This window comes from Chelonoidis abingdonii, chromosome 4 (assembly GCF_003597395.2).
Source record: "Chelonoidis abingdonii isolate Lonesome George chromosome 4, CheloAbing_2.0, whole genome shotgun sequence".
NCBI lineage: Eukaryota > Metazoa > Chordata > Testudines > Testudinidae > Chelonoidis > Chelonoidis abingdonii.
In genome coordinates this window covers 35,536,191-35,564,139 of record NC_133772.1, presented here as the reverse complement: position 1 = coordinate 35,564,139, position 27,949 = coordinate 35,536,191, and the positions used below count along the sequence as shown (strand labels likewise).

General features: G+C 47.8%; 1 protein-coding gene across 1 annotated transcript; it reads right to left on the bottom strand.

Annotated features, from left to right (window-relative positions):
• Positions 1 to 1,305: 1,305 nt before the first annotated feature.
• LOC116820552 (ras-related and estrogen-regulated growth inhibitor-like) lies at positions 1,306 to 23,279 on the bottom strand. Its single transcript, XM_032773112.2, has 4 exons — positions 23,127 to 23,279; positions 9,512 to 9,568; positions 6,107 to 6,180; positions 1,306 to 4,154 (listed from the first exon to the last, which is right to left on the bottom strand). The coding sequence occupies exons 1-4, from the start codon at positions 23,221 to 23,223 to the stop codon at positions 3,669 to 3,671; spliced, it is 714 nt and encodes a 237-aa protein (XP_032629003.1). The 5' UTR covers positions 23,224 to 23,279; the 3' UTR covers positions 1,306 to 3,668.
• Between the last annotated feature and the right edge of the window lie 4,670 nt (positions 23,280 to 27,949).

Below are 27,949 nucleotides of genomic sequence, written 5' to 3'. Positions count from 1 at the left end.
ATGTGTGAAGGCACTGGAAGAGATATTGCTAGCTGGAAGCCGAGCATGTGTCGATGGCTGGCTGCTCCCTAATGAGGGATTTGTTCATGAAGAAAGTTTTGTCAGTAGGATACAAAAATTCTATACATCATGGCAGTGACCATAGAGATCTCTCCACCCAGCCCGCAACAGCAGATTTCGCTCCCTAGTGAGCATATCTGAATTGGTACCTGGTACAAAGATGGGACAATTAATAACTAGACAAAGAATCAGTTCTTCTGTGCCTCACCAGATTCCTCTCTCTGCTCCATTTAATCCACATTTAGAATTACCAGCCCAGATGTTTGGTCTTCCTCATATACACTGAAACCTCTTCCACTAGACATCTAGTGTTCTGTTCACTATTCAACCATGCTATAAAGCAATGCCATTAAGATGGAGTAATCCCCACAGAGATTAATATTTCACTGGCTCCTAGGATGGATGAGTGTGGTTACCAGGTGATTGTTAGCACAGGTTTCAGTACGGGGTCTCACTGGAAATGCAGTCTCCTTGTTTTGCAATGCGCAGTAACTCAAATGCATTCTACAGAGACTGGCAGTAGAGGAGAGCATACACATACTGGCTTCTAAGAAAATTCAGAAGGGAACAGATGGTGCTTAAAATGAAAAATCCTCTTGGATTGACAGAGACCCTTAACGGGCCTAGGTTTGTAGACATTAGCTGCAGATCCTGTAAAAATATTCTGTTCATCAGAAGTGATATGGAAATTTAAATCAAATGCTAGATTCATTAGGAATGTGCAAGAAGCCTGCATGTCCGTCCCCTAGGAGATGGAGGACCCAAAGTGAGACAAAGAACACAAGATGCATAGATTCAGCAAAGAGTGCAGCAACCACAACAACAACAAAAATACAACCCCACCCAACCCACATTAAAATGTGCCTGGATCTTTTAGGCTGAAGTAGGACAGCAAAATCTGAAATCTTTGCCTTTCCTGGCCTAAGATGTTATTTACTGTGGTATTTAAAGTACACTTTCTCAAGTAGCTTAAACCAAAAATGGTTTCACAAAACCTGGGATTAATAGGCATATTTTTAATACAATGCCACTGTAAGCGGTTTTCTCTTTTACATTTAAACATTTCTCTGTAGTACAAGATGCACGGTCAGTGCCTGACAGACAGGAAGGGAGACAGCTATAGTTTAAATGCAGAAAAATAAAGCAGAGAGAACATTCGCTTTCTATAGTTGAGGTGTCACTAGTAATTAGTCGGTAACATGGGATTGCAACAGCTCAAACAGGCCACTGTATAGCCAGCAAATCTATCTACTTATATGGCCCTCATGACTGGGGCATAGGAGCATCTCACCACCTTTAACGTCCTATTGCCCTTGCGAGATAGGGAAGTGCTATTATTCCCATTTCACAGGTGGGACACTGAGGCACAGAGAGATTAAGCTTTTTGCTTAAAGTTGCAGTCGTCTGTAGCAAAGCATTAAACCTAGGTCTCCTAGGCAAGCACCCTAACCACTAGACCATCCTTCCTCTCATAATCAAATGGAAACTTTTGGTTACTACCCATCACAGCTTGGGGGCAGGTAGGGGAAGGTCACACCAACATCCTAGAAGGGCTCCAATCCCCTGAGCCATTAAGTCTCCTTCTGTCTGTGCAGGGCGGGCTCCAGCTTTTCTGCTGCCCCAAGCAGCAAAAAAAAAAAAAAAAAAAAAAAAAAAAAAGACGAGTGGCGGCGCTTGGGCAGCAGCTCAACCGCATCGCTTCTTCTGTGGCAGTTCGGCGGTTGGTCCTCCCTCTCTTCCTCTTTGGTGGCAGCTCGAAGAGGAAGAGAGGGAATGAGGGCCCTGCTGCCGAATTTCTGCCGAAGACCCGGATGTGCCGCCCCGACACTGGATGGAGTGCCGCCCCTTTGAATTGGCTGCCCCAAGCACCTGCTTGCTAAGCTGGTGCCTGGAGCCAGCCCTGCGTCTGTGTCTTTGTAGCACACACACCTTACTATCAGAATGCCTTGCCCCCAGCCCTATGGAGAGCGACAGCAGGATTCCCATCATGCAACTCTTACAGGGATATTGCCAACTTGAAAATCTCATTTCTGTCTCACAGTTGTCCCTTGTCATTGTTAAAAGTGACACCTAAGAACACTTCAAGTGAAAGAGATTCCAGGAAAGTGTTGGTCTTCTCAGTTTATTTCACTTTGTGCATAGTCCATTTCACTGGTTTCCTGTATAGCTGCTAGTCAGTTTCCCCGGTTTCTGTGAATCTTTCAGGACAGCTATGAGAAAGACAAAAATTGCAAACACTAACAGAGAAATAGTATTGAAAAACCACACAGATTGACAGGTAGGCAGGGGTAGGGCACCAAACTGCTTTTAATTTCTATTTTGAAATCAACTCAATTTCAAACTGATGGCACTCCTTTAAATTTTGAATCCATTTGGGGGCAGGCACTTTTCACACAGATTTTGTTCTTCTTTTCTCAACTTGATTTATTTTCCTCAGGGTAAAAAAGTGAATAAAAAGTCTAGAGAGCTGTAAGAGGGAAAACACGGTCCTTTAATAGTTTCTCCATCATCTGAGCTAGAGACATACATCTAAGACATTTATAACAGTCAGAAATAAGGCTCTTTCAATACGGCCACTTGAACTCTGTGTCAGTAGGCTCCCCATGCCCACCAAAGTAGTCACTCAGAGGATCTGAGCAGGCTGCAGGTGGAGTGAAACATTCAGTGCTGAGTGTTTGTGTGCAAGTCTTTGAGAGTCAAACTGAGCTGGTGGGGTCACAGTGGTGTGACCTCCAAGGCACTAAGGGCTTCATTCTGCACCACTGCTATCAATGAGAACTTTGCCATTGATTTTGATGGGTGCAGAATTAGGTCCTAAGTAAGTGTGGGAAATGGGGTGGGGGCAGGGAATGCTGGAAACACTTTGAAGAAGTTTGCCGAAGCAGGATCTGGCTACTTTCCTGGCTAGTGGCATCCATACACCAACAACTGTATGTAACCAAAGCATCCAGTGTTGGCCACCGGTGGAGATAGCAGACATGGCTGGCTGGACCCTTGGTCTGACCTGCTTTGACAATTCCAATGTACATTATTTGGCCTAAATTGTGGATGTCGTGTTCATGGAATGGAGAGATCAATAGCCAGGCAGAATGACAGCATGTGCTGTGCAAGCTTCCTGCCAATTCTACCAATGCATCTCATTTTACACTACAGCAGACCTTGGTAACCATGGCGTGGGCACCCACACAGGTCTGCACCTCAGTCCTAGCCTGCAGTTACCCCAAGCCTCTCCTGAGCGTAGCCTGCCAATTGTGTTAAATTCGGTGGCAGTTTGTGATGTGCACAGAATGGGGATGAGGACGAGGAGGGAGACCCCCCCAAATGAGTTTTCACTGCTGAATCTAAACAAGGAAGTGAACCCCTAGGCTTTATAGGTGAATGGCTGATGCACCAACCCCACTGAGCCACACACCTCTTGCTAATTCCCTGTAGGAAGCCAGCACAGATCTGCATTGTGACCTTCCTGGAATACAGATGCTTGAAAGGACCCACCCTTGCAACATACAGTGCTCTCTAGACTGGGAAGGTGAGCAGCCTGCAGCCTGTCCATTGCCAATCCAGGCTGCTACGGGGCAGTGTTCTCTCCCACACCCTGCCCATGTGGGGGCTCACTCCGGTATGTAGTCCCTGAAGGAGTTGAAGCTGAGGCTCCGGCCGCCTGAGTTCAGGGTGGAGTTGGCATGCATCTTTGGAATCTTTTCCATCAGCTTAGACACGGTCCTCCTCTTGAAGGAGCCTGGGGAGAAGTGCCCCTGTCTCATCAGCTCATTATACAGGGTGTTGAACACCACCACGGTCTCTTCATAGCTGTCCCTGGTGGAGATCTCATAAAAAGGAAGCTTCAGGGCTTTGGAGAGGTTCTCACCATCCTCACAAGACACCATCCGGTCAAACTGCAGGTCCTTCTTGTTGCCAACAATCACCACGGGTGGCTGGTCACTCCCACCGCTCCGCTTGGGGCTCGAGTGGATGTGGTTGATGAGGAAGCACAGCCTCATGACCTCGTCGAAACTGCACCGGTCAGTCACAGAGTATACCACGGCAAAGCCGTCGCCCCACTTGATCTTCTCCTCGATCTGCAAGGAGTCTTCCTCCTTGGGTGGGGAGAACAGAAATCAGCATCACCTCGCGAGGCAGTTTTTTAATGCAATGAGCTCAAAATGTTTGACCAACACTGGACCACCTCCTGCTTTCGCTCCCACTGGGGTCAATGGTAAAACTCAATAGTGCACAGCACCCTGTAATACCATTCTGGGGTATCAATACTGATTCAAGGCCAAGGGGCCGCCGACACCATCTCTTGCAGAGTGGTTATTGGAGGATGACCATCTAAGCACTGACCCAGTATGACCCAGCTTAGCGTGTGACATCTGATTGGCAGCCGGCCATTGTGCAGTAATAACTAATTTACAGGCAGCCACGCCAGAAAGCCTCTGGGCATCTTAACAAGAAATAACTAAACATGATCACAATGCAACATGCCTCTCACGAACAATCCTCCACTGCTGCTAGCAAATCAAAGAGTCTGTGTGTGTTCTCTGTGGCTGCGTTTACTCTAGCTCCATAGCCACGTGGTCCCTCAATCCCTGTGCGTGGCTTGTGTTTTCATCCTCCCTAGTCTAGCCACAATACTGATGCTATAGGGCGTGAGCCAAGCCCACTGACGTCACTGGAAAGACTCCCATTCATGTCTGGGGAGTTTGGGTCAGGCTCCAAGCCACCTTCTTCACCCACTGCTCTGACCACATCACCTTCCTCCTCCCCAGCCCCTGCATTGACTTCCTGCCTTTTACCACATTGAGTTCAAGGTCCTTGTCCTCCCCTTCAAGGCCCTGCATAATTTCACTCCCACCCACAGCTCCACTGCTATTTCCTCTTCCTCTCTGCACGCCTCAAAATCACTTAGTGTTGCTGTCTCCTTGGTCTCCTTTGCCCATCCTCTGGCTTCCCCACTTCCTTTGCTCTGTATTCAGAGAAGCCTTCTGCCACTGGCCAGCCACAGGGCCCCCTCTCTGTCCTTTCAACTCCACCTCTGCTGCTGCTGAGCTGTTGCCTGGCAGGGACAGGGGCTTCTCGTATGTTCTGTAAAGTACAATGTACATTTACAGCGTGCTGTTAAAAATAGGGGTCAGGAGGTTGGGTTAAAGTGACTCCCTTGGCTTGAATTTAACCTGTGTAAGTATATCTGGGTAAATGTAGACAGGCTGGTCTTAGGTACCCTGCCTCTGGCTACCCAAAGTGGGGTTACGTGTCCCTCAGCACAGGGGATCACTCTTCTCTTCATCTGTGGGTATTGGATATTCCCAAAAACTGCAGATAAAATGGGACTCTGTTGTACACAGCAAAGGAAAAGAGAGAGAGAGAGAATCAATGGGCAAACTATGAATTATGTGGATGAAATCACATCAAGGGGTTCTGGTGAGGTCAAAAAGCACAAAAGCAAAGCTGGAGTCCCCCAGCGCATCCCTCCCCTGTGCCCCAAGATGGAGTCACAGCCTCACCATTCAATATTTCACACATTGGGGAGAGTCTGGGATCTCTGTCTGGCATAAGTGCTGCTTTCAAATCTCTTCTTCCATTGGCGCTGGCTTCCTACGCTGTTCCGGCCAGTGCCCCTCCCTGCCACCCTGGTCTGCTGCTGTCAGATGGCCTTTGCTGGGACCACTCAAGTGACCATCCAGCAAGTGCCAACACTAACTAGTTAAGCCTCAAGTATCAGAGGGGTAGCCATGTTAGTCTGGATCTGTAAAAGTAGCAAAGAGTCCTGTGGCACCTTATAGACTAACAGACATATTGGAGCATGAACTTTCGTGGGTGAATACCCACTTCGTCGGATGCATGGTTAAGCCTCGTAACACAGAGATGTGCACTGACTACCTCTCAGAGCAGCTGCAGCACATTCCCAGCTGCGATCCCTCTGTCCTAATGCACGCATGGGGCCAACAACACCACCACAGACTGAAAAGACAATGCTCCACCCTTGGGACCATTTCTGGTTAGTATTTTCTGACTTCAATTGTCCATTAAGCAGTGACCATGACCGTACCTGTCCTGCTGTGTCGAGAATCTCAAAGTGCACCATCTCCCCATCGATGACAGCCGTGTGTCTGTAAATCATTTCTGTAGGAAACAAAGATGCGTGAGAACTCCCTGATCCCTGCACAGAGTACAGGTGGATTCCACTCCACACAGTCAGGTGAAGAGCTAAATGAGAAGGCACAGATGACACAAAAGGGGGACTCAGAAATTCTCTGCTCACTGAAAAGAGTCACCAGCCTGCCCATGACACAGTAACTGCCTGATGCACCAAACTGAACAGGCAGACTCTGAGCCCACTCTCGGTGCCCCCAAAGCTAATGGGGACTTTGCCGGTGACTTCAAAAGGGTACAGGGTCAGGACCTCTTAAAGGAGACACTGTCAGAGAGCAATCTTCTCGTCTACAGAAAACATGACACGCAGAAGTTCACAGTGAGCAGTGCAAAAAGCTGCCATCTTTCCTTCCACACATTGTTCTCATATCAAACGCCCAAACCTCCCCTGAGTTTAGCATAAGCAGGTTCTGACAAGTCTTATTAGTTCATCTTCGCCCAAGGGCATCCCTCTGTTGTCTGAGATCTAGAAGGTGATAACAGAGCATGTTGGGTCAGAGGAAGGGACTTGCATATCCTGTACAATCTTTTTATACATAAATCTGTTTGTGTTGCATGTGTTTTGGCAACACTTCCTAGCTCCTTTTCCTATTTGTCAAAGAATCTGTGTTTTAAAGACTGTTTTCTCTCTTGCAACCCACCTTTGCCCCCAACCCTTTGCCCCGTCCTGCGGGGAAGTCAAAAGGCAAGGTTTCTGTTGTCACAGCTAATTCTGTGACAACCAACTATAATGCCACACAAACAGAACAGTGATGTCACTCCAGGATCAAGCAGCCCTGGCACTTAAGGGAGAAAAGCCCTTATTCAACAAACACAAGTATCTTCAGTAACAGCCATGGGAGCACAGAAGCATCTCATTCAAATCTCATTCCTTTATGTCCACCTGTCAATGCCCTTCCCTCCAAAAGCCCTGACTACATTAGAGAGTAATATCAATGTGTGTCTATAATCCAACTTGATCTAACTCCTATTGTGTTTGTCTACATTGTAAATGAAACACTGTTGGATGGTTTTGCCTTATATCCACAGTGGCACTGTTTTGTATTGGTTGTGATCGGCCACCTTTTGGGTATAAGTCCCAGAGTTCCCAGCACTGCTCCCTGGTGTGTTGCATTCTGGGTAATTTTTCTGCAAGGATCGGTGCATCTTGGGATGGCAGTGGGAGAGCTATCTGCACTGAAGTTTTTTCCATTTTCAACAAATGGAAAGTTGAACCATCCACGTGAGATTCCTGTGGTTCTTCTAAGTCCTCTGCAGATGGATCCCATCTGCCCCAAACTAGCCCCACATGTGGCCCTGGCCTCATATGCAAGGCCACTGAGCCAGGGACAAAGACAAGGAAGTAAAGGGAAAAAAAACAAAAAAATCCAAGCCACACTAGCAGCCTTTGTGCTGTTGGCAGTGCAAGGGTGGGAGAGACAGCAGCGATCAGTGGCTGCAGACTGCTAGTAACAAAAGGGATAGGAAGAGAATGAGGGTGATTTCATTGCCAACGAAGAGGGACTTAAAAGCTATGAGTCCTTTCAAGCTATATTTAAAAATAATTTATTTTAATACTGCTGTTCAGCCCCACTGGCGCTGCTAATCCACACCCTCTAGCTTGCCTACATTCTGGCTCATATTACACACAAATAGGATAAGAGGAGATCTTGCTTTTCTAAACAAGAGATAAAAGTTGCACTGATGCTTGTATCTCTACTGCTTTTTCAACATAAAATATGGAGTGAAATGTTTAAAGCCTCACTAACATCTCCAGGAAATAAATCCCACAACATCCTGCTTAGCAACAACTCTGCAAAGAGAGAGAGAGCTCTCCAGGATTTCTCTTCCCCATTCTTTATTAATAGAAATGTGTATATGAAAACAGGATCTTTGCCCCTCCAGAGTCTATATCTTCTTGCTTCTGATTCCAAGAGACAGCATGGTCCAGTGGATGGATCACAGGGTGGACTCAGGAACACAAGTGTCATGGGAGCTGCTGGATATTTGGGACTTTTGAAAACCAGGCTCTTATTTAGGAGATTACAGAGTTAGGGGTCTACCTTTAGGCACCAAGTTTTGAAAATCTTGGCTTTGAATGCTATTCCTGCTTCTGCCATTGATCATTGGGATAATACTTGCCTACGCACCTTGTGACAGGGTGTTGTAGACATTAATTAATGTCTGTCAAGTGCTATCAAGGCTGAGCTTTATTTCCCATTTGTTGGTGTCATTTTCTGGTTTCTGACATCGCAGCTGTTGAGTCTTTGACCCTGTAACCTTTTCCTCTGGCTGCCCAAGTCTGTTCACACAGCTGCTAAAGCCATCTTCCCTCCCAGCCCACCTGCTCCTGTCCCTGAATCCCTCCGTTGGTTCTGCACAAAACTCCACTTCATCCTCACCTTTAAGCTGTTAAATCTCACCCCCACTTACACCTCTGCTCTCAATCCCCCTAGATTCCTGTGTTCTTCCCAGTCCTCCTCATTTCCCTTTCTCCCCTATTCCTTTCTCTAAGTCAGACTTTTAGGCACACTGACCCTCTCCTGCCCCATTTCACCTGTCTCATTTGGACTGTAAGCTCTTTGGGGCAGGGAACCAGCCACGTTCTCTGCAGCACCAGGTATATTTACATCACTGTTTAAATATTTGGTAGCATTACAGAGACCAACTCCAAGTGAGGGAATAAGCAGCAGGCAGAGAGGAACTCTCAAAGGAAAACAAATTTACTTTTGTACTAAGCATATCTAGTCCTAACAAATGTGGGAAGCAAACTCAAGAAAGTACAAGATGGACAGGGAATTAGCAGGGTTGTTTGATCTGAGTTTTCCACTAGGGATCACCCATTTCTTCAATGAAATGCAACAAGGCTGAGAAATTCCCAGGACACCCCCCACCCACCAAAACCCCTGCGCTTGAACATGAAAACACCATCCAGTGAATAACATGTACTCAACATAATGACTTATATTTACAGTGACTAGCAGTTTTTGGATGCCCAACCTGACACACCATTCAGTGGGCCTGATTTTCAGAAGGAGGGTGCTCAGACTGAACACACCCAAATACGAGGGCATTGGATATCACTCGGCCCTTTTGGGTCCGTGAGCTGAAAGCCTCTCTCCCCAAAAAGCAACCCCGAGGCCAAACTGCTTCCGGATTACTAAGCCTATATTTAATAGAGCAGTTACTATTCTTTGTACAGCACCTAGCGCGATGGAGTCCCTCAGCCCCACCATAACACAAATAATAATGTTAATAATCATAGTAATAAAATAATAAAATAATAAAATAATAATAATAATAATATTAAATACTTGCTTACCTAGAGTAGGGTCATAATCCCCAATGAATCTCTTGGTGATGAATCTCACAGTTAGAGCTGCATTGGAGAAAAACAAAACAACCCCCCCTTGAAAGTCAGTTGTGATCAACAAAGCAAACTGAGTAAAACACTGATTAACTGAGACAGGAGGGCTCTGATGAGTTTGCTCCTCTCTGGAGTGAGGACATCCTCCAATCCTGAGCAAAGGCTGATGGAGGCATGCCCTGCTGGGCTCAGCACAGGCAGTGGGAGGAGGTTTTTGATCTCAATCAGGTATACTAGTATCTAGGTTGTGAGTCAGTCAGGATCTCTGAAGAAGCTACTCCAAAGAGTAACCACGAACATCAATAAACATTGTGTACAGGACCGGTGCCAGGGTTTCTGGCGCCCTAGGTGCCAGGCCATTTCGCCGCCCCACGCGCGGGTCTCGCGGCTTCAGTGGAGCTGCCGCAGGCATTCCCGCGGAGGGTCCGCTGGTTCGCGGCTCTGGTGGAGCTGCGGCAGGTCCACCCGAGCCATGGGACCAGCGGACCGTCCGCAGGCACGACTGCAGCAGCTCCACCCGAGCCGCCTGCCGCCCCCCACCCCCATAATGCTGGCACCCTAGGCGACTGCCTAAGTCGCCTAAATGAAAGCGCCGGCCCTGATTGTGTAACAAACAAGTAGAACACAAAGTCTCTCTCCCGCACCTGGCAACGCTGCCACCTGAAAAGCTATGGGGCAGGGGAGAGCATATTAAAATGGCAGATTGGCCAAGACTTATTTCCAGTATGCTGAGAGTTTGAAGGCTGAAAACTGGAAGACTTACAGTAGATAGATTGGAAAGGATCTGAGGGTAACTTTACATTGACCAGCAAGCAGTTCTCTGCCAAAATCCAAAGACGGGACTTGCCAGTGTGTGAACAGAAGAACAGAGATGGCCTGACTGGGCCTCTCTGCACCCTGGTTACCACAGGAACTAACTAGAACTAAGTGATAGCCTAGCTGCTTCCAGCAGAGAAGTTCACAATGTAGCCAACAGTCTGTTCTCCTGAGTGGTAGATGAGAACTGAGTCGGCACTGCCCAAAGTTGTTTTTATACAGGAGCCGCTTTACAAACACAGATCCCCAGAGCAGAGGTCAGATGTCTTTCTAAAGGATATGCTCTAGTTCAATCGCAGCTTGCTGGGCTGAATGCAGGAGTCCCTGGGTAGAATTCCATAGCTTGTGCAATTCAGAAAGTCAGACTGGATGATCATAACGGTCTTTTCTGGCCTTAAAATCTATTGAAAGTATCTAACCACACAGCGACACAGATGGACTAAATTCTGGCCTAATTTACACCCTGGGCAATCCTTTCAGTCAGAAATGTATTTTTAGGGGTGCTTCTTAGTGCTTCTCTTAACCCTTGCATTTGTGCACAAATATTTCCCTCACACCCAGAAGCAATATCAACAGAAAATGAACCTGAGTCAATATACAGCAGTCCAGTGGCATTTGACAAGTTCCCTAAGAGCAGAGAGATCATGGAGACCCAGAGCTTTTTCACACACTTCCTATTTCAACACCCTGTCCAACAGTGCAAGTCACATTTTAAAATAACATTTTATAACTAATCCTGAGGAGACACATTGATTTCAATGGAGAGAGGTTTTCACCCACAGATTTTTAAGACCAGAACAGACCATTACGAGCAATCTAGTTGATCTCTTACATAACACAGAGTTTCACACAAAAACTCCTGCCCTGAATCTTATACTTTGCGACTGAACAAGAGCATATAATGTAGAAGCAGTCAGAGACTATTCTGGTGAGCACTCTAAAATACAGGTCATCACAATCCAATATGCTTTTCTGTATGTGTGATACTTGCAAACAGTGCTTTGTGGCTCCGATCCTGCATGTGTATAACTTTATGCACAGCGAGTAGCCCAAGTGACTTCAGTGGGGCTATTTACGGCGCATGAAGTTCAGCACGTGCGCATGCTTTGGCAGGACAGAGGGATCTTGATGTATCACATCAGCCTAGATGACATAACTGTGCAGATATCCCGCCCTTCCTGAAGCAATCTGATGAATTTCCAATACTGTTTATTGAATGTTTTATTCTCAAGTTAAATATATCAAATGCAAGTTGTATCAGCTTCTATATTCACATTCAATAGGTCAAGGGCTCAGCACCATAATAGTTGTAAAATGAGACAGCAACACCACATTTGTATTTTATATAATAAATTAGAGGAGCTTGGCAAACGAAGGGGGGGGAAGATAGTTCAAAGCTAGGTTCTACCTATACTCGGCAATATCCTTTTAAAATGAGACGTACAACAAAAAGACTATTAAAGAATATTTACGTTTGAGAACGTAGTGGAGAGTGGGGAAGAGCAAGACAGAAGGGTCAATACAAGGAATAACTTGAAATGTAGCCCAGACCCTTTCTCCTCACTTTGTTTGCTGTCACTTACCCCTCACATGCCACATGCTGCATTTATGCCTGGGAATGTCTATCCCCAGCACAGGGAAGGGATGTTGCTTTAGCGTGACCCTTCCCTACCTAGGCTTCGGAGGCCAAGCTCCGGCGCGAGCTGCAATGTCAAAGCACTATCTGCACAGTCTTCTTTAGAACACTAACCCCTGCACCGCTAGCCCGAGCCTGTGGACCCAGGCTGGGAGGCTTGCTGTAGGCATACCTGGGCCGAGGCCCCCAGGGGAGTTTGCTTTAGCCCTTCATAAATAACTGGATGGTGGCTGTGAAAATGTCTTTTTTCCCCTTTTGTATTTCCCAATCAGGCAGGGCCGGAAGCAGTAACAGATCAAATCGTTCAGTTAAGGGCGTTGGGTGGGAACAGCCACAGAAGAGGAATGTACACAATTAAACCATTCTATCCAAGCATCCAATCTCCCTGCAATAGAGGGGCAGGAGGCCCAAATCCTTTGTGTCCAATGTAATGCTCAATTGAACCAGGACAAAGCCTAATGCTGGAGCACTGGGCCAGTAGTTCCATCCCAACACTGCATCTGCCTAGTGCTTAATTTGTAATGAAAGAGGTGCCAGGGCTCAAGCAATTTTTTTATGTTCATAACTGACGCAGCAAGCCCGAAGGTGCCTGGCTATGAACTGCCAAGCCCAGACATGCCAGGGTTCAGCCCTGACAAGCCCTGGCTCAAATTAAGCATTGGATATGCCCCTTTCTCCCTTCCCCAGCCATGGAAAAGTACTGGTTTGTGTCATATCTTCCACATTCACTCTGAGCAAGCCAGACTAACCCCAAAACAGCCTTGAGAAAAGAACAATCCTCGAGGAAGGCCACCCAAGTGAAATAACAGGCTTGTAAAGGTGAAGTACAGCGGGCTGGGAACTAAATAAATGCCTCTTCAGAGTTGGCTGCAATGGGTTACTAGGTGACAAGGTTAGTCTCTGGGTGAGGCAGATGTCCTCTGGAGATTCCTAGAGAAATGCCCTCTCCAGTGGTGGGGAGAACCAGACTCTTGCTCACCTGCTTACACGGAGTGTGGAGGCTCAGTTGGCTACAGTCCATGAGCATTCAGGAAGGAGGAAAGGCTCTCTGTAAAAAGTGAGCGATTGCAGTGCTGAAGTGTCAAACTCTGCCTTTCACCATAGAACGGGGGCAGGGGCAACAACTGAACAAGCTTCTCCACCCCATCCTTCCAATGTTCCTCTTCCCGGACCTTGAAGGATAAGCTGTGAGAGCGCAGTTTACTATAGAGTCCAAAGGTTGACTGGACATGGACACTCAAGAGATGTCTATCGTCTCAGTGTTTCTACTGCAATGCTGATTCCTGGCTACTAGGAACTTGACTGAGTGCATCAAACAGTCAGCAGGTGGCAATCACTCTTCCATGTGATGGGAAGGTGAGCATCTATGCCTAGAGTAAAAAAGGGGGTACAGTGGGCAGCTAGACTAGGGGTCATTAAGGGTATAGTAGAAAAAAAGCCCATTTAGGGTGGGATTTTCAGAAGCACTCAGCATAGTTCCCAGTGACTCCAAGGGAGCTCTAGCTAGACAGCTTTTACACTGAATCTCTATTTTACTAGTTCCAGGGTGCCTGATAAATGCAGTGATGAGTAAAGAGGAACCAGCCCACGTTCACAAACGGCTCCCCAGAAATCTCAGAGAACAGGAGAGGAGGTTCTTAGGGATTGGTTTGCAGATGGGAGGGAAGGGGTGTGTTGTCATGAATTCAAATGCAAGAGTTTTCCAGGTGCAGGACATCAGATCACCGAGAGCAAAGCTCTGATGAGGGAAGACAAGGTGTGAGCTAATCACAGATTATAGTCAAACTAATGGCTGTGTGCCAGGTTACCAGAAACATTAAAAGTTAATACATCAAGGCTGAGTATCAAGATAAAGAACGAGCAGTTTACTGAACACCTCCAGCTTGGCTGAAACTCTACACAAAAGCTTCAAAGTCCCATATGGCCCTGTCCTAGCATGCACTGGGGCTGGACTCTGGGTTGGCTCTATTTCAGCTGCTCTGGAGTCCTGTTCTGGAATACAGAGGAGATCCTGCTTTGACAGCTTATCCATGGTAATGGAGAGGTTGAGGACAAGTTCAAAGTGCTGGGAAGGAGGTATTTCAGAGACACAGCCAGGTGGTAATTAGTGAAGTTCCAGAAATGCCTTACTAAGGATGCAACAAGATGAGGTCAGGGTTCACGCTGATAGCGGAAAGCTGTTGGTGGTGGGTAAGGTTAAAGAAATCAGTTGAATACTCCATAGGGGAGGCCAAGAACAGAAAGGAGAGGTTCACTGGTTCATTGTTTAGCAGGGAACAGAAGAGCAGATAGAATAGAAACCTGATCATCATCAGGGTGGAGAGATGATGTGATGCAAGGTGGAGGGCTTCCCTTCTGTCAAGAGCTGGAAATCACTGAGAGGGCAGGGGAGGAGGGATCTACATGCCACATTATACACAAGAACTTAGCAAAGCACATACCCATGGGGAAGAAATGATCGTGGTTGTATGCTTTATGGGTAATGACGGAGGGGCGCACAAAGTGGAGCTTCAAGAAGTATTGACTTACTACTAGCCATACAAATACAGAGAATTCAGCAGAGAAACACAGACAGCCAGAGGCAGAAGGTATAGAAAGTTAAGTGAGACACTAGAGACTCGCTCTATCTGGGAAAGGATAATTACCAGGGGATTAAGATCAAGAACGTAGGTGGTGTCATGGACCCAGGCAGCCATGCAGAGGAAGTGGGTGGGGTCTTGCTGGTGAAAGAAGGCGGTGGTTAAAGCATGGATGGAGCAGAAACTGTGTGCTCCAGCCATTAGGGAATACAGTCAGACAGATTTCCCACTGTGAAAGAGCCGCGGGAATCATGGTCACTGAACCAGAAAGAACAATGAGGCTGGGAAGTGACTGAGCAAACACAAAAAGGATTTTCAAAGGGCCCTGATTCTACCTTGTCTGGATTCAGAGAGAAATAAGGGTCTGTTCCTGCTCCCATACTATTAAATGGCACCACTCCCATTGGTTTCAATGGAACAAGAGTGTTGGACACACATCACACCGCGCTCAGAACACCAACAACATTCCAGCTGATAAGGAAAGAGCCTTGCTGGAGCTCTTGGGAGGGAAAAGGGTTTCACTTTGTCCGGGGATGAGAAATGGACTCCTGCTCTGAAACAATAAAGTGCACCAGAGCAGTGGTTCGCAACCTTTTGCTGAGACCGCTGGAGAAGGGAATTTTTAATGTGCAGCAGCAAGGTGTACATGGACACAGTGCGCAGCCAGTTAGCGCAACATTCATGGCAACCTGGGCTGCAAATCAATCGAGTGTTCCTGTAGCCAAGCCTGTGTCATATCTCAGGGGTTTGAGCATTGGCCTAAACTCAGGGTTGTGAGTTCAGCCCTTAAGGGGGAGACTTAGGTAAGGATTGGTCCTGCTTTGAGCAGGGGGTTGGACTAGATGATCTCCTGAGGTCCCTTCCAACCCTGGTGTTCTATCAGTCCATTTTATTTTGAATATTCTATGCTGACACCTGCATTAAAAGTTGTTCATTTTCATTGGATGGACCTATTATTTTTCCAGGACCCTAGTCCATATATCAGGACACTTAGGAAGTTGCTTCTAAAGATCTTAGTTAATTATTTTTGCAAATCACACTGGACTTCCATACTATAGGGAATTTTTGAAATATAGTACTTGCTTTACCTGTTCTGGACTTTACATCAAACACAATCACCAGTATTGTGTATCAGGCTACCCAGATAAGGACATTTCTTAACAGTTTTCCAAGCAGATAAAATAGGTAAATTAATTTTCATAATATCTGTCTTTCATTTCTTGATAAGATGCATTTTCTTGGCAGAATTTGCAAGATCATTTCTATTTTGTTATTAGGGTTTCCACCTTCCACAAAAAAGCGGGACATCCTAATTTGAGGTAACCGTCCTGGATGAAATAATTTGGGACAATCCTGGAAAAACTGGGAGAAGTGACAACACAACTTATAGATTTCCTGGGAAAACAACCTCAAAAGAGGGACGATTCTGGGAAAGCCTGGACAGGTGGCAATCCTATTTGCTGCATATCTTCAATTATTTTATTTATAAGACAGATACAATCTGCCAAGTCTACAACTCAAATCTCACCACCTATCTGTGCAATGCCTGCTTCCATACTGAGAGTCTATCACATCACAAAATCAATAGTGACCACCGACCAAATGGTAGATAAGATGCAATGTCGCCTTACACCAGCGGGAACTGTAAACCAGCCTGTTAGTCCCTGGTATATCTTTACTTTGCAGTAAGTGTTCTGATACAGATTTTTAATCATTTTAACAACACAAGTTTATGGAGTCCCCAGAAAAGTTATCTGCCACGATGACTCTCTATTATTTATTAAATATTATGAGGAAAAATCCAAGGTGTCTTACACGTCTCTAGTATCATTTTCCCTGTGTTGTAATTATTGACGAGAGACACAATACGCAGAAATACACTGTAGCTTAATAAAACTGCCCAACAGGGCTCACTCAGAGCTGGATCCTGCAGCGGGTATTTATCTTCATTGTTAAGGACATTATTGATTTGTCAGAGAAAGGGTGAGACAGCGGAACAAATCAAACCTGATTCCTAGGAAGCACCTGATACTGTAGCACGCTCTCGGCAGTCTCCCAAAGCTGCAACACACAGTACTTTATTAAGACGGAGAACCAATTAAATTGATTAAAAATTGGCTTGAGCACAAGAGCACAACAGAAGTGGATGAGGGCAGAGAGGCGTGACAACGTTAAGACCTTTTTTGTTCATCTTGTACATAAGTGACCTTTCAGAGAGGGGGATTTAATAAGTGGGCATGGTCACACTTTATATTAAAGTTCCATTTATAAATGGTTAATAAATTATTCACAGATGTTTTAATAAATCGTTAACTGATTGCTATAGAGACCAATAGGTTGCTTGTAATGACACTTTACAACCATCTATAATGCCACCTACCAATGTGCATATCGCTCTTTATATCACATTACTCAAGTCTGCTGCAACATACTCCTGACATCTCTTAATCACTTATGAATCCTTTACAAACAGAACCTTCATGTGAAATATGACTGTGATTACACTGGCTAGTGTCAAAATTAGACAGCAGAAGATACGCAACGGGGGGAGAGGAGGAAGCAAACACACATTAAAGGATTTAGATATTCTGGATTTATAAGTTTTTACAGGTGACTTATGTCGTTCAATATCCAAACCTCTAAACTACAGATAAGCCTGAACCAAAGCTGCTCAACGTTGATGCTAGTCAGATCCAGATGCAGCTGGTCCCTGCCACCCTTCCTGCAATGGCTTTGACCATGATTTTGTCCAGGTCACAGTGTTTTGCTGCTAGCACTGACACCTGTTGAGGATTTCCAGTCAACCACATCAAAGGATTGGGAGTTAAATTATTTTCAAGGAGTGAGTCACTTTCCTTCTGCAAATGTACCTTTCGCCATCTCTCAAGATTTTAATTGCTACTGCATGTGGAAGGGATTCACAGAGAGTGTCCCTGATACCTCTCTAAACCTGACCTCTACTTTAACTGTGTGATTCCAAAAGAATCATTAACAGGACAATGCTGTCAGGTTACAAATCAGACTGCAAGAGGGGAGACCTGGAGCAGAGCTGATCCTAGCAGCACTTCAGATGATTGAAACCAAGGGGATTTAAGGAAAAAAACGAATTCATTTTTCATTTGCAGCGTTGTAGCCATGTTGATCCCAGGACATGAGAGATGTGGTGGGTGAGGTCATATCTTTTATTGGACCAGTTTCTGCTGGCGAACGAGACAAGCTTTTGAGCTATATAGGGGCGATGAAGAGCTCTGTGCAGCTTGAAAAGTCATCTTGTTCACTAACAGAAGCTGGTGCAATAAAAGATATTGCTTCACCCACCTTGTCTCTGGAATTCATTTTTCCTCATTTGTGGTGCCTGTTTAGCTTTTACATCTTTTTCAGTTTGGATAACGAAAACTACTCACTCTGGTTTTCATGCACTAACACAGTGCGCCAATGTGCAGGTTAAAAACAATCCAGGGGAACGTTTAAATCAAAACAAGAGCGGAAAGCATGGGACTCAGAGCCCTGGGTTCAAATCCAAGCGTGGCTATATACTTCCTCTGGGACCTAGGGCAAGTCACTGAGTCTGTGCCTCAGTTCCTTAACTGCAAAATGAGGACAATATTTCTTTTGTCTGTCTTGCCCATTTTTAGATTATAAAATATTCAGGGCATGGACAGTCTGTCAGTACAGAGCCTAGCAAAATGAGGCCTAGATCTCAGCTGGGCCCTCAAAATGCCTCTGTAATACAAAAGCAAATAAATAATAAATAGTCTACCTGAGCTGTCAAACATTTCCATGTCTTAAGCCCCAAACACAGGGCAGTAGGTCATCTTACTTGTTGGTGACCACTGGGACATAAATATAACTGTGGAGTTCTGCTAATATACTGGAACTGTGAAAGCTGAGAGTTGAACAACGGCATGGTCCCAAGTATGAATCAAGCACCAGAATTCACCTTCCAATAAGTGTGAAATTCCATCAGACTTCTAAGATTTGGCTTTGTCCAAGCAATGTTTCAAAAGGCAAGCAATGGGAGACACTTCTCCCCTCACCCCCATGCCTACAGTCTCTAGGGATGCTACCCAGCTAATTACTCACTCTCATGATCTGTATTTTAAAGCCAAAAAGTAATCCAGATGTTAGTGTCATTGTGGAGACTGACTTATTTTAACATGCCATGGCAATAGCACAGTGTACAGACAAAAGCACCGGGAGTGAAGTCTAGACTTCATAGGCAATTTCAACCACTGGTGCAGCTGAACTGACGCAGAGCCATAATGTAAACATGCAAAGCCACTAGAAGCAATAGTTTGCACCAATGCAGTTCACGCCCTACTTGAAACTGAGCTAAGCGGCATCACTGCAAATCGTGGTTTATAGGCACAGCACTGGCTGTCTGCAATGGAAAGGTACGTCTACACTGCAGCTGTGAGCAAGTCTCCTCACCTGGGCAGACAGGCTTGTGTTAGTGAGCCTCGCACAAGCATGCTAGAAAAAGCAATGTGGACACTGCAGCACCAGCAGATGCCTGCACTAGTCACCAGGCCTTGGCCCCAGAGGCAGTGTGGGTCCAAGCTCGGATAGTTAGCCTAAGCCTCTGCCAATGCCACAACCTCCACACAGCTATTTTACCATGTTTGCGCAAGCCTCAAGCCTGTATACTCAGGCTGAGAGGCTCACTCTCAGCTGCAGTGTAGACAAAATCTTGGTTTGCACCGCCGCTGCTAGACAGGTGGCTGACCAGTGATGGCTGCAATCAGGGCAAATCCTCATTCCAGACAAGCCCAAAAGCCATTAACCTTTCAAGTGCATTAGTCCACTTTGATCTTTTAAAATAAACAAACAAAAAATAAAACTCCACAGTCATTTTATAGATGAAAATAATTCTTTCTAGGATCAATGAAAATGGAAAATGGGAACCACCACCTTAATTCTAATAAGGGGTGGCCTGAAATTCCCCGGCATCTGGTTAATCAAAACGTGTTCTCTCTGCAATGCTTTTCTCATATGTTATGGTTGATGAGCTATTAAAATGCATGTGAGAACCATATACGTTCAGCTTTGAGGTTATGATATTGACTAGCTGTTGGTCTGCAGGGTTTTCATACCAGCATTCTTCTGCATGAAACACAGTTCTTGTGACTGTATCATTTACTGTTCCATCTGTTCTTCCCACTTCCAATTACTCAAGCCTGGCCAGGATACCACATGTAGGTCCTGATTCTACAAGCAGCTGGGCGTGGGAGGATCCCTGCACCTATGTGGAGTCCCAGCAGGCTCTGCCCACATGAAACTTGGGAGTTCAGGGATTTTGACACTTAACACACCCATATCAGAGACATATTCAGGGTGCTGTCTTTGTTGCAACTGTACCCCATACTAGGATGCTGCTGCTGCTGCTGCTGCTGCTGCAGGGGGGAGGGATAGCTCAGTGGGTTGAGCATTGGCTTGCTAAACCCAGAGCTGAGAGCTCAGTCTTTGAGGGGGCCATTATAGGGATCTGGGGCAAAAATTTGTCTGGGGATTAGTCCCCCTTTGAGTGGGGGTTGGACTAGATGACCTCCTGAGGTCCCTTCCAACCCTGATATTCAATGATGTTTTCCTATGAGAGGGTCCCTCCACTTTGGTATTCATTCCTTCCCCTGGTCTAAAATAGCCTATGGTGTTGACTTTTGAAACCTGCTGCAAAATCAGTCTATCTAGGAAGGTGTATGGGTGTGAGTATTTATGTGGTGGGAGAGGTTAGGATTTTACAGGAGCTGAAATGGAGGTGGTGTGATTTGCCTTTTCTGTGGAGAAAGGCTGTTGTTTTGCAACCACTGTTGGGTTTTTTAGAGACTAACAAATTTATTTGAGCATAAGCTTTTGTGGGCTACAGCCCACTGCATCGGATGCATGCAGTGGAAAATACAGTAGGAAGATATATATGTACACACACACACACACAACATGAAACAAGTGTTACCATACACGCTCTAACAAGAGTATATGGTAACTCCCATTGTTTCATGTTCTCTGTGTGTATGTATATGTATATACAGAAGGAAGATATATATATATATATATACAGCAGGAAGACATTATATATATATATCTTCCTACTGTATTTTCCACTGCATGCATCCGATGAAGTGGGCTGTAGCCCACGACAGCTTATGCTCAAATAAGTTTGTTACTCTCTAAGGTGCCACAAATACTCCTGTTCTTTTTGCGGATACAGACTAACACAGCTGCTACTCTGAAACCTATTGGGTTTTTGTTTCTTGCCTTAGTTGGATTGCATTTTTAATTCTCTTTCCATAGCCCCTAGAGCCTGGGCTTGAATTAAAAAAAAATCATAAACCTAAGTTTATTTCATTTCCTTTTAAACAACCAAAAAGTGTGATTTTTCATTGACATGAAAGGAATTCACCAGTTTACAAAGAAATACATTCAGTGGAAATGTACAACTAACAGAACATCTGCAGCCAAAGCAAAGTCTGTGTTGTGAACCAGACAGGGATACCATATCTGTAGAGTATTTCTGGAATAGGCAAATAAATGGGGGGAAGTGGTCTTTATAACTTACCATCTCTCTCCCCCACTCCAAAATTACCACAATACTTTTTCGGAGTTTACTGTGGAAATTTGCATTTCAACTGCCAACACCACTGACCCCTAGTAACAGAGATAAAGTATGACTGTAACAGAGTAAACTTATATCTCCCATTATTAGTCGTATTACAGAAGCTCCTACAGCAGGGGTGGGCAAACTACAGCCCATGGGCCAGATCCGACCCACGAGCTGTTTTAAGCTGGCCCACCACCCACACCATGCAGCTCAGCCCTGCTCTGGCTGGGGCACTGGGTCGGGGGCCAGATGATGCAGGTAGCCCTGCTCTGGCCTGGGTGCTGGGTCAGGGGCTGCACCAGCAGGTTGGCCCCACTCCAGTGCTCCGGCCAGGGCGCAGGGTCAAGGGCTGCACCACATGGCTCCTGCAAGCCACGGCATTACCCCATTCCAGCTCCCAAGCGCTTCAATGGCCTCCTCCGGAGCGCCAATGGGAGATGCAGGGGCAGTCCCTGCAGATGAGGCAGCATGCAGAGTCGCCTGTCTGCCCCTCAGCATAGGAGTCAGAGGGGCAACATGCTGCTGCTTCTGGGAGCTGCTTGAGGTAAGTGCCACCCGGAGGCTGTACCCCTGAGCCCCTTCCATGCCCCAACCCCCTGCCCCGATCCCCCTTCTTCTCTCCAGACCCCTTGATTGCAGCACAGAGCACCTTCCTGCACCCCAAACCTCTCATCCTCAGGCCCACCCCAGAGCTCGCATCTCCTCCCGTACCCCAACCCCAATTTTGTGAGCATTCAAGGCCCGCCATACAATTTCTACTCCCCATTGTGGCCCTTGGGCCAAAAAGTTTGCCCACCCTTGCTCTACAGGTTCTCAGCCCATTGTGCTAGGTGCTGTACAAACACATAGTAGAAAATGCCCCCCCTCCAAAAAATAGTTTACAATCTAAACAGACAAGACAGACAGATGGGGGTGGGGGAAAGCAAGTGACTTGTTTAAAGTCATAACCTTTCAGTGATAGAACAAGGACTAGAAGAACCCAGCTCCCTGACTCCCAGACCAGTGCTCTATCTACTAGACCACACAGCCTTTCAGTTCACAAACCTACCCAAACTTCAGCTTTAAAAAAGGCACTTAAAAGTGCAGTGAAAGTCATTCAACTTTTAACCTCCACCCCCTCCAAACTTATAACTAAAGGATGTTAATGGCTTGCTTGCTTCAATTTACTAAATACAGACAGGAAATTCACAGTAACTGATGGAGTTTAAACCTGGCATTTACATTGTTTTCCCCAAAATATTATCTTTCATATGGTTAGAAGAGAGAGGACTCTGACTGAAAAGTCTAAGCCCAGTTGATCTACAAGGATCATTTCTGCAAGCGGGTGGTGACATGAGCCAAAAATCCTTTAGATGCGATTCCCAGAAGCACTGAGCCCCCCGCAACTCCATCTGGAGTCAGTGGAAGCTCAGTACCTCCACCTATGAGAACTCTTGTGTTTATTGCCTCCAGTCCCGCAATCTCCAGTCCACTGTCCTTTGTAAAGGCGGATTTTAGAAGCCGGGACTGCCTGCCTGGCCCCTTACCGAGCCCGTTTCTTTTCCTGTTTCGGAACGGCAATGGGAAGCAACATTTCAGGCGTGGGGGAAGTGATCTATTCACGCCCCCAGCGCACGTGTCTGCAGGAGAAGCCCATAACACACCTGCTGGGCTGGGGCTTTAGCGGGAAGGGTGGGGTTACAAAGTGCACCCCACTTGGCAAACCTGACAGCACCAGGGCTGGGGGACTCCCTGCTGGGGCGCCAGGGGGAGCCTGACTCCTCAGGGCCCCCGGGGGCGCTGATCTAAAGCCCGCGTCCAGCATCTCGGTCCATGCAGCCTCGCAAGCGGGGCGCTCGCGGCTGGACACCGGCAGCCTCCCCCGCCTGCTTCTCGGGAGGAAGCGGGGCAGTTTCCTGGCGGGGGGTCAGAGGCCCCCGGGCGCACGGCGGGCAGGGTCCCTACCTGTTTTGCCCACGGCGCCCTGTCCCAGCACCACCAGCCGCAGGGTCCGGCCTTGGCTCAGGCTCACGGAGCGCCGCAGGGGCCGCGAAAAGCTCATGCTGCCGCCGGGGAAGGGGCTCAGGGCGCTGCCCGCTCCATGCTCCGCGGCCGGCTCGCTCCAAGCTGGCTCCCGGGCGCCCACAGTCTGCAGCGGGGGAGAACAGCTCCGCCCAGGAGGGACGGGCTGGCCGCCAGCGCCCTCGACTCCTCCCGGGATCCCAGCCCGTCAGTGCCGGAGCAGCGCTAGTGCTGCTCCCCAAGCCCCAGGGGCCCGGGATCTCCGCTTTCCCCTGCCGCAACCCAAGCCCCAGGGGGCCGGGATCTCCCCTCTCCCAAGCCACTCCCCAAGCCCCAGAGGGCCAGGATCTCCCCTCTCCCAAGCCCCAGGGGGCCGGGATCTCCCCCGCCACTCTCCAATCCCCAGGGGCCAGGATCTCCCCTCTCCCAAGCCACGCCCCAGGGGGCCAGGATGTCCCTTTGTGACTGGTTTGGGTCACAGAGACACCCCTCCCCCCGCCCCGGACTGCTGCCTGAGGTGCTGAGACTACCTCTGAGCCTGTTTTCCCTGGCAGCTTGGGACTTCGGAACTCTGCCCTGTTGAGCCAGACACACCAGTCGGCTGCAACACAGACTCAGGGTCTGACCCACATACCCTAAAGCTGCAGAATTAACTGAAACAGTTTAAGAAGTCTTCCTGTCTCTAGCACCCAGACACCCAGTTCCCAATGGATCCAAACCCCAAATAACTCCATTTTACTCTGTATAAAGCTTATACAGGGTAAACTCATAAATTGTTCACCCTCTGTAACACTTAGAGAGATATGCATAGCTGCTTGCTCCCCCAGGTATCAATCATTTGCTCTGGGTTAATTAATAAGCAAAAAGTGATTTTATTAAGTATAAAAAGTAAGACTTAAGTGGTTCCAAGTAATAACAGACAGAACACCAAGCACAATAAAACAAAAACACACAAGTCTAAGCCTAATACAGTAAGAAACTGATTACAGATGAAACCTTGCACTCAGAGATGGTCCAATAAGCTTCTTTCACAGACCAGACTCCTTTCTAGTCTGGGCCCAATCCTTTCCCCAGTACAGTCCTTGTTAGTCCCAGCCAGGGGCGGCTCCAGGCACCAGCGCTCCAAGCACGTGCCTGGGGCGGCAAACTGTGGGGGGTGCTCTGCCGGTCGCCGCTAGGCCGGCAGGCAGGGTGCCTTCAGCGGCTTGCCTGCGGAGGGTCCACTGGTCCCGCGACTTTAGTGGACCTCCAGCAGGCGTGCCTGCGGAGGGTCTGCTAGTCCCGTGGCTTTGGTGGACCTTCCGCGGTGTGCCTGCAGAGGGTCTGCTGGTCCTGCGGGACCAGCAGACCCTCCGTGCTTGGGGTGGCAAAATGTCTAGAGCCGCCCCTGGTCCCAGCTCATGTGGTAGCTAGGGGATTTCTCATGACTGCAGCCTCCTTTGTTCTGTTTCACCCCCCTATATGACTTTGGCACAAGGCAGGAAGCTTTTGTCTCTCAGAGTCCTCACCCCTCCTTCTAAATGGAAAAGCACTAGGTTAAAGATGGTTTCCAGTACCAGGTGACATGTTCACATGTCCTGTGAGACCCTAAGCTTTCATTCTTCCTGGCTTGACTCACAGGAAGGCTTGCAAGTAAACAGAACCATCTACAGTCAATTGTCCTAGTTGATGGAAGCCATCAAGATTCTAAACCAGGGGTCTCAAACACGTGGCCCATGAGGTTATTTTCTGTGGCCCGCGAGCTCCATGCAGCCCTTCCTCTCCCTCCCCCAGTGTTTACCTCGAGTGGCTCTGGCCCAGGGCGCACCGGGACAAGCAGGCTCCCTGCCTCCCTGCCCGTCCTGCCCCCGGGTCACTCCAGGAAGCTGGAAAGAACATGGGGAAAGAGAGGCAAGGTGCAAGGGTCTGTGTTGAAGTTGCTTCAGGCACCGCCCCCAGCAGCTCCGTTTGGCCGCGGTTCCCTGTTCCCAGCCAATGGGAGATGCTGGGGGCAGTGCCTGAAGCAACAGCAACACACACCCCTGTGCCCCTGCTATCCCATGTTCCAGCTGCTTCCCAGAGTGGCGCAGGGGCTGGGCAGACAGGTAGGGAGCCTGTCCTGCTCCCGGTGCAGGCCAGGCCAGAGTCCTCTCCACAAACCCCTCCTGCAGTCGCACCTCCTGCCCTGAGCCCCTTGCCACACCCTGCACCCAGACCCCCACCACACCCCCTCCTGCACCCAACCCACTGCCCTGATCCCACTGCTGCACCCTGACCCCCTGCCATACCCTGCACCCTGACCCCCTGCCCTGAGTCCTCTGCTACACCCTGCACCCCAACCCCCTTCCCTGAGCTGCCTGCTGCACCCTGCACCCGATCCCCTGCCCTGAACCCCCTGCCACACCCCTCCTGCACCCCAACCCACTGCTCTGAGCCCCCTGCTTCACCCCTCCTGCACTCCAATCCCCTGCCATGACCCCCTGCCACACCCCTCACCCATCCAGCACCCCACACCCCAACTCCCTGCCCTGAGCCCCTGCCACACCCCTCCTGCACCTCCTGGGGGCAGGGAGGGGGCAGAGTTGGGGTGGGGATTTTGGGGAAGGGGTTGGAATGGGGGCAGGGAAGAGGTGGGAAGAGGCGGGGCGAGGCAGGGCAGGGCCTCATGGAAGGGGTGGAGTGGGGTCAGGGGGAGGTGTCAGTAATGCTGCCCTCGGGCCAGTGTACTAGTTCTCATGTGGCCCATGTCATCATTTGAGTTTGAGATCCCTGTTCTAAACCACCATTAATGGCCCACAATTTGCATAACTACAATAGGATCTCAGAGTTATATTCCTAGTTTCAGATACAAGAATGATACATTCATACAAATAGGATGACCACACTCAGTAGATTATAAGCTTTGTAATGATACCTTACAAGAGACCTTTTGCATGAAGCATATTCCAGTAACATTAGTCACACTCATAACATCATATGGAGTGCAATGTCACACCCCTCTCTTCAGCTGCTCCCCAATCTCCATGGGACCAGGATCTCCCCCCCAGCTGCTCCCCAATCCCCAGGGAGCTGGGATCTCCGCTATCCCAAGCTGTTCCCCAATCCCCCATCACCAGGATCTCCCCTCTCCCCAGTTGCTCCCCAATCCCCAGTTGCCAGAATCTTGCCTCTTCCCAGTCCCCAGGATCTCCCCTCTCCCCAGCCACTCCCCAATTCCCAAGGGGCCGAGATCTCTCTAGCTCCCCAGGCGCTCCCTAATCCCCAGGGGGGGGATCTCCCCTTTCCTCATTGCAGGCTCGCCGCCTTTTCCTTGTCTCTGAGGTAGTTGGTTGTCTACCTCCCCCATTCCCACAAAGGACACAGGGGCTGATGAGACACCCCTCCTAGCCTAGGGCACACTCAAGCCTCATGCATCAGGACAAAGTTGGTTACCAAATGGGGTCAGGAAAAAAAAGAAGTCTCCACTGCACAATGAAGTACATCATCTTTTTATATTTTGAATTCCTGCTCTGCAGCATATAGCGTTTGGTGTTATCAGAAAGGATACTGGGCTAATGAGACCTGTAGCAGTAATTTCCACATTCCCAAGATCAACAGAACATGGATGTTGGAACTAGCAAAAAGCCTGCATTCAGGTTTGCACCAGGAAGCCTGTTAGCTTACATGACCTCAGTCAGGTGGGTGAGCACGTGTATTCTGACTTGTACTGTTGGAACCTTGGTCTGAATCCAGCTTGATGTTCTGAGTTACTAACCTCAGCTGTTTCTGTTAGGCAATACTCTGCTTCACATAACAGAGATATACACCTATCCCCTTACTAGAAGGGACCCTGAAGGGTCATCAAGTCCAGCCCCCTGCCTTCACTAGCAGGACCAAAGTACTGATTTTGCCCCAGATCCCTAAGGGGGCCCCTCAAGGATTGAGCTCACAACCCTGAGTTTAGCAGGCCAATGCTCAAATCACTGAGCTATCCCTCCCCCCATATGAGGCACTATTTGTTGTAAATGCCCATCACTGCTCAAAGGATTTGAGCCCAATTTAAGAAGCATGAACATGGAGATGTCATTTGTGTCCCCTACACCAGGTAACACCATCCAGTATATGACTGAGCTTATTAAAGTGACACCATACAGAACGTTTGTTTATTCAACTGTCTCAATCAGTTGTATCACAGTAGTGCCTAGATGCTCCAGCCAAGATCAAGGGTCACAAGGGTACAAACACACACACACACACACAGACAGTCCCTGCTCGCAAGAGCTTATACTCTAAATAGTCAAGACAGCAGGTGGGAGGTAAAGTGACTTGCCCAAGGACACGCAGCAGCTCAGTGGCAAAGCTGGGACTAGAAGCGAGGTCTTCTGAACCATAGTCTAGTTCCTTACTTACTAGACAAAACCAACTCTCCTCTTGCCTACCCTAGTTACAAATGCAGATCTTCCATTTCCAGCTTGTCTTCTATAGGCACCACGATCACAGCTCTTCACAAGATGAATTTTTCACAGTGAGAGTACTCAAAGGAGTGTGCAGCCCAAGAGGGAAATGGATTGGGGTGAGGTAGCGTGTTCTTCCTTTGTTCTGACTTGTGAGGCAGTGTGTGCCTCCTGTGGTCCTGTAATATGATGCACTAGATGGAGGTTTATGGAGAGGTTAGCCTAGAACCCATTTGTTTGATGCTGGAAGTTGGGCCAGCCAATCCAAAAATCCCTTCTATCCCCCAATATCTGTAAATTCACACTGACTCTTCAGAAGTAAGTGGATGGCCATATCTCTGTATACGGGAAGAC

Bases quoted from the DNA above. Each gene is read 5' to 3' on its own strand.
- LOC116820552 (XM_032773112.2), bottom strand. From the start codon at position 23,223: ATGAGCTTTTCGCGGCCCCTGCGGCGCTCCGTGAGCCTGAGCCAAGGC. The intron at 6,181-9,511 runs GTAAGCAAGTAT...TGTTTCCTACAG, and splicing joins GGATTATGACCCTACTCTAG to AAATGATTTACAGACACACG. The intron at 4,155-6,106 runs GTACGGTCATGG...TCCCCACCCAAG, and splicing joins TTCTCGACACAGCAGGACAG to GAGGAAGACTCCTTGCAGAT.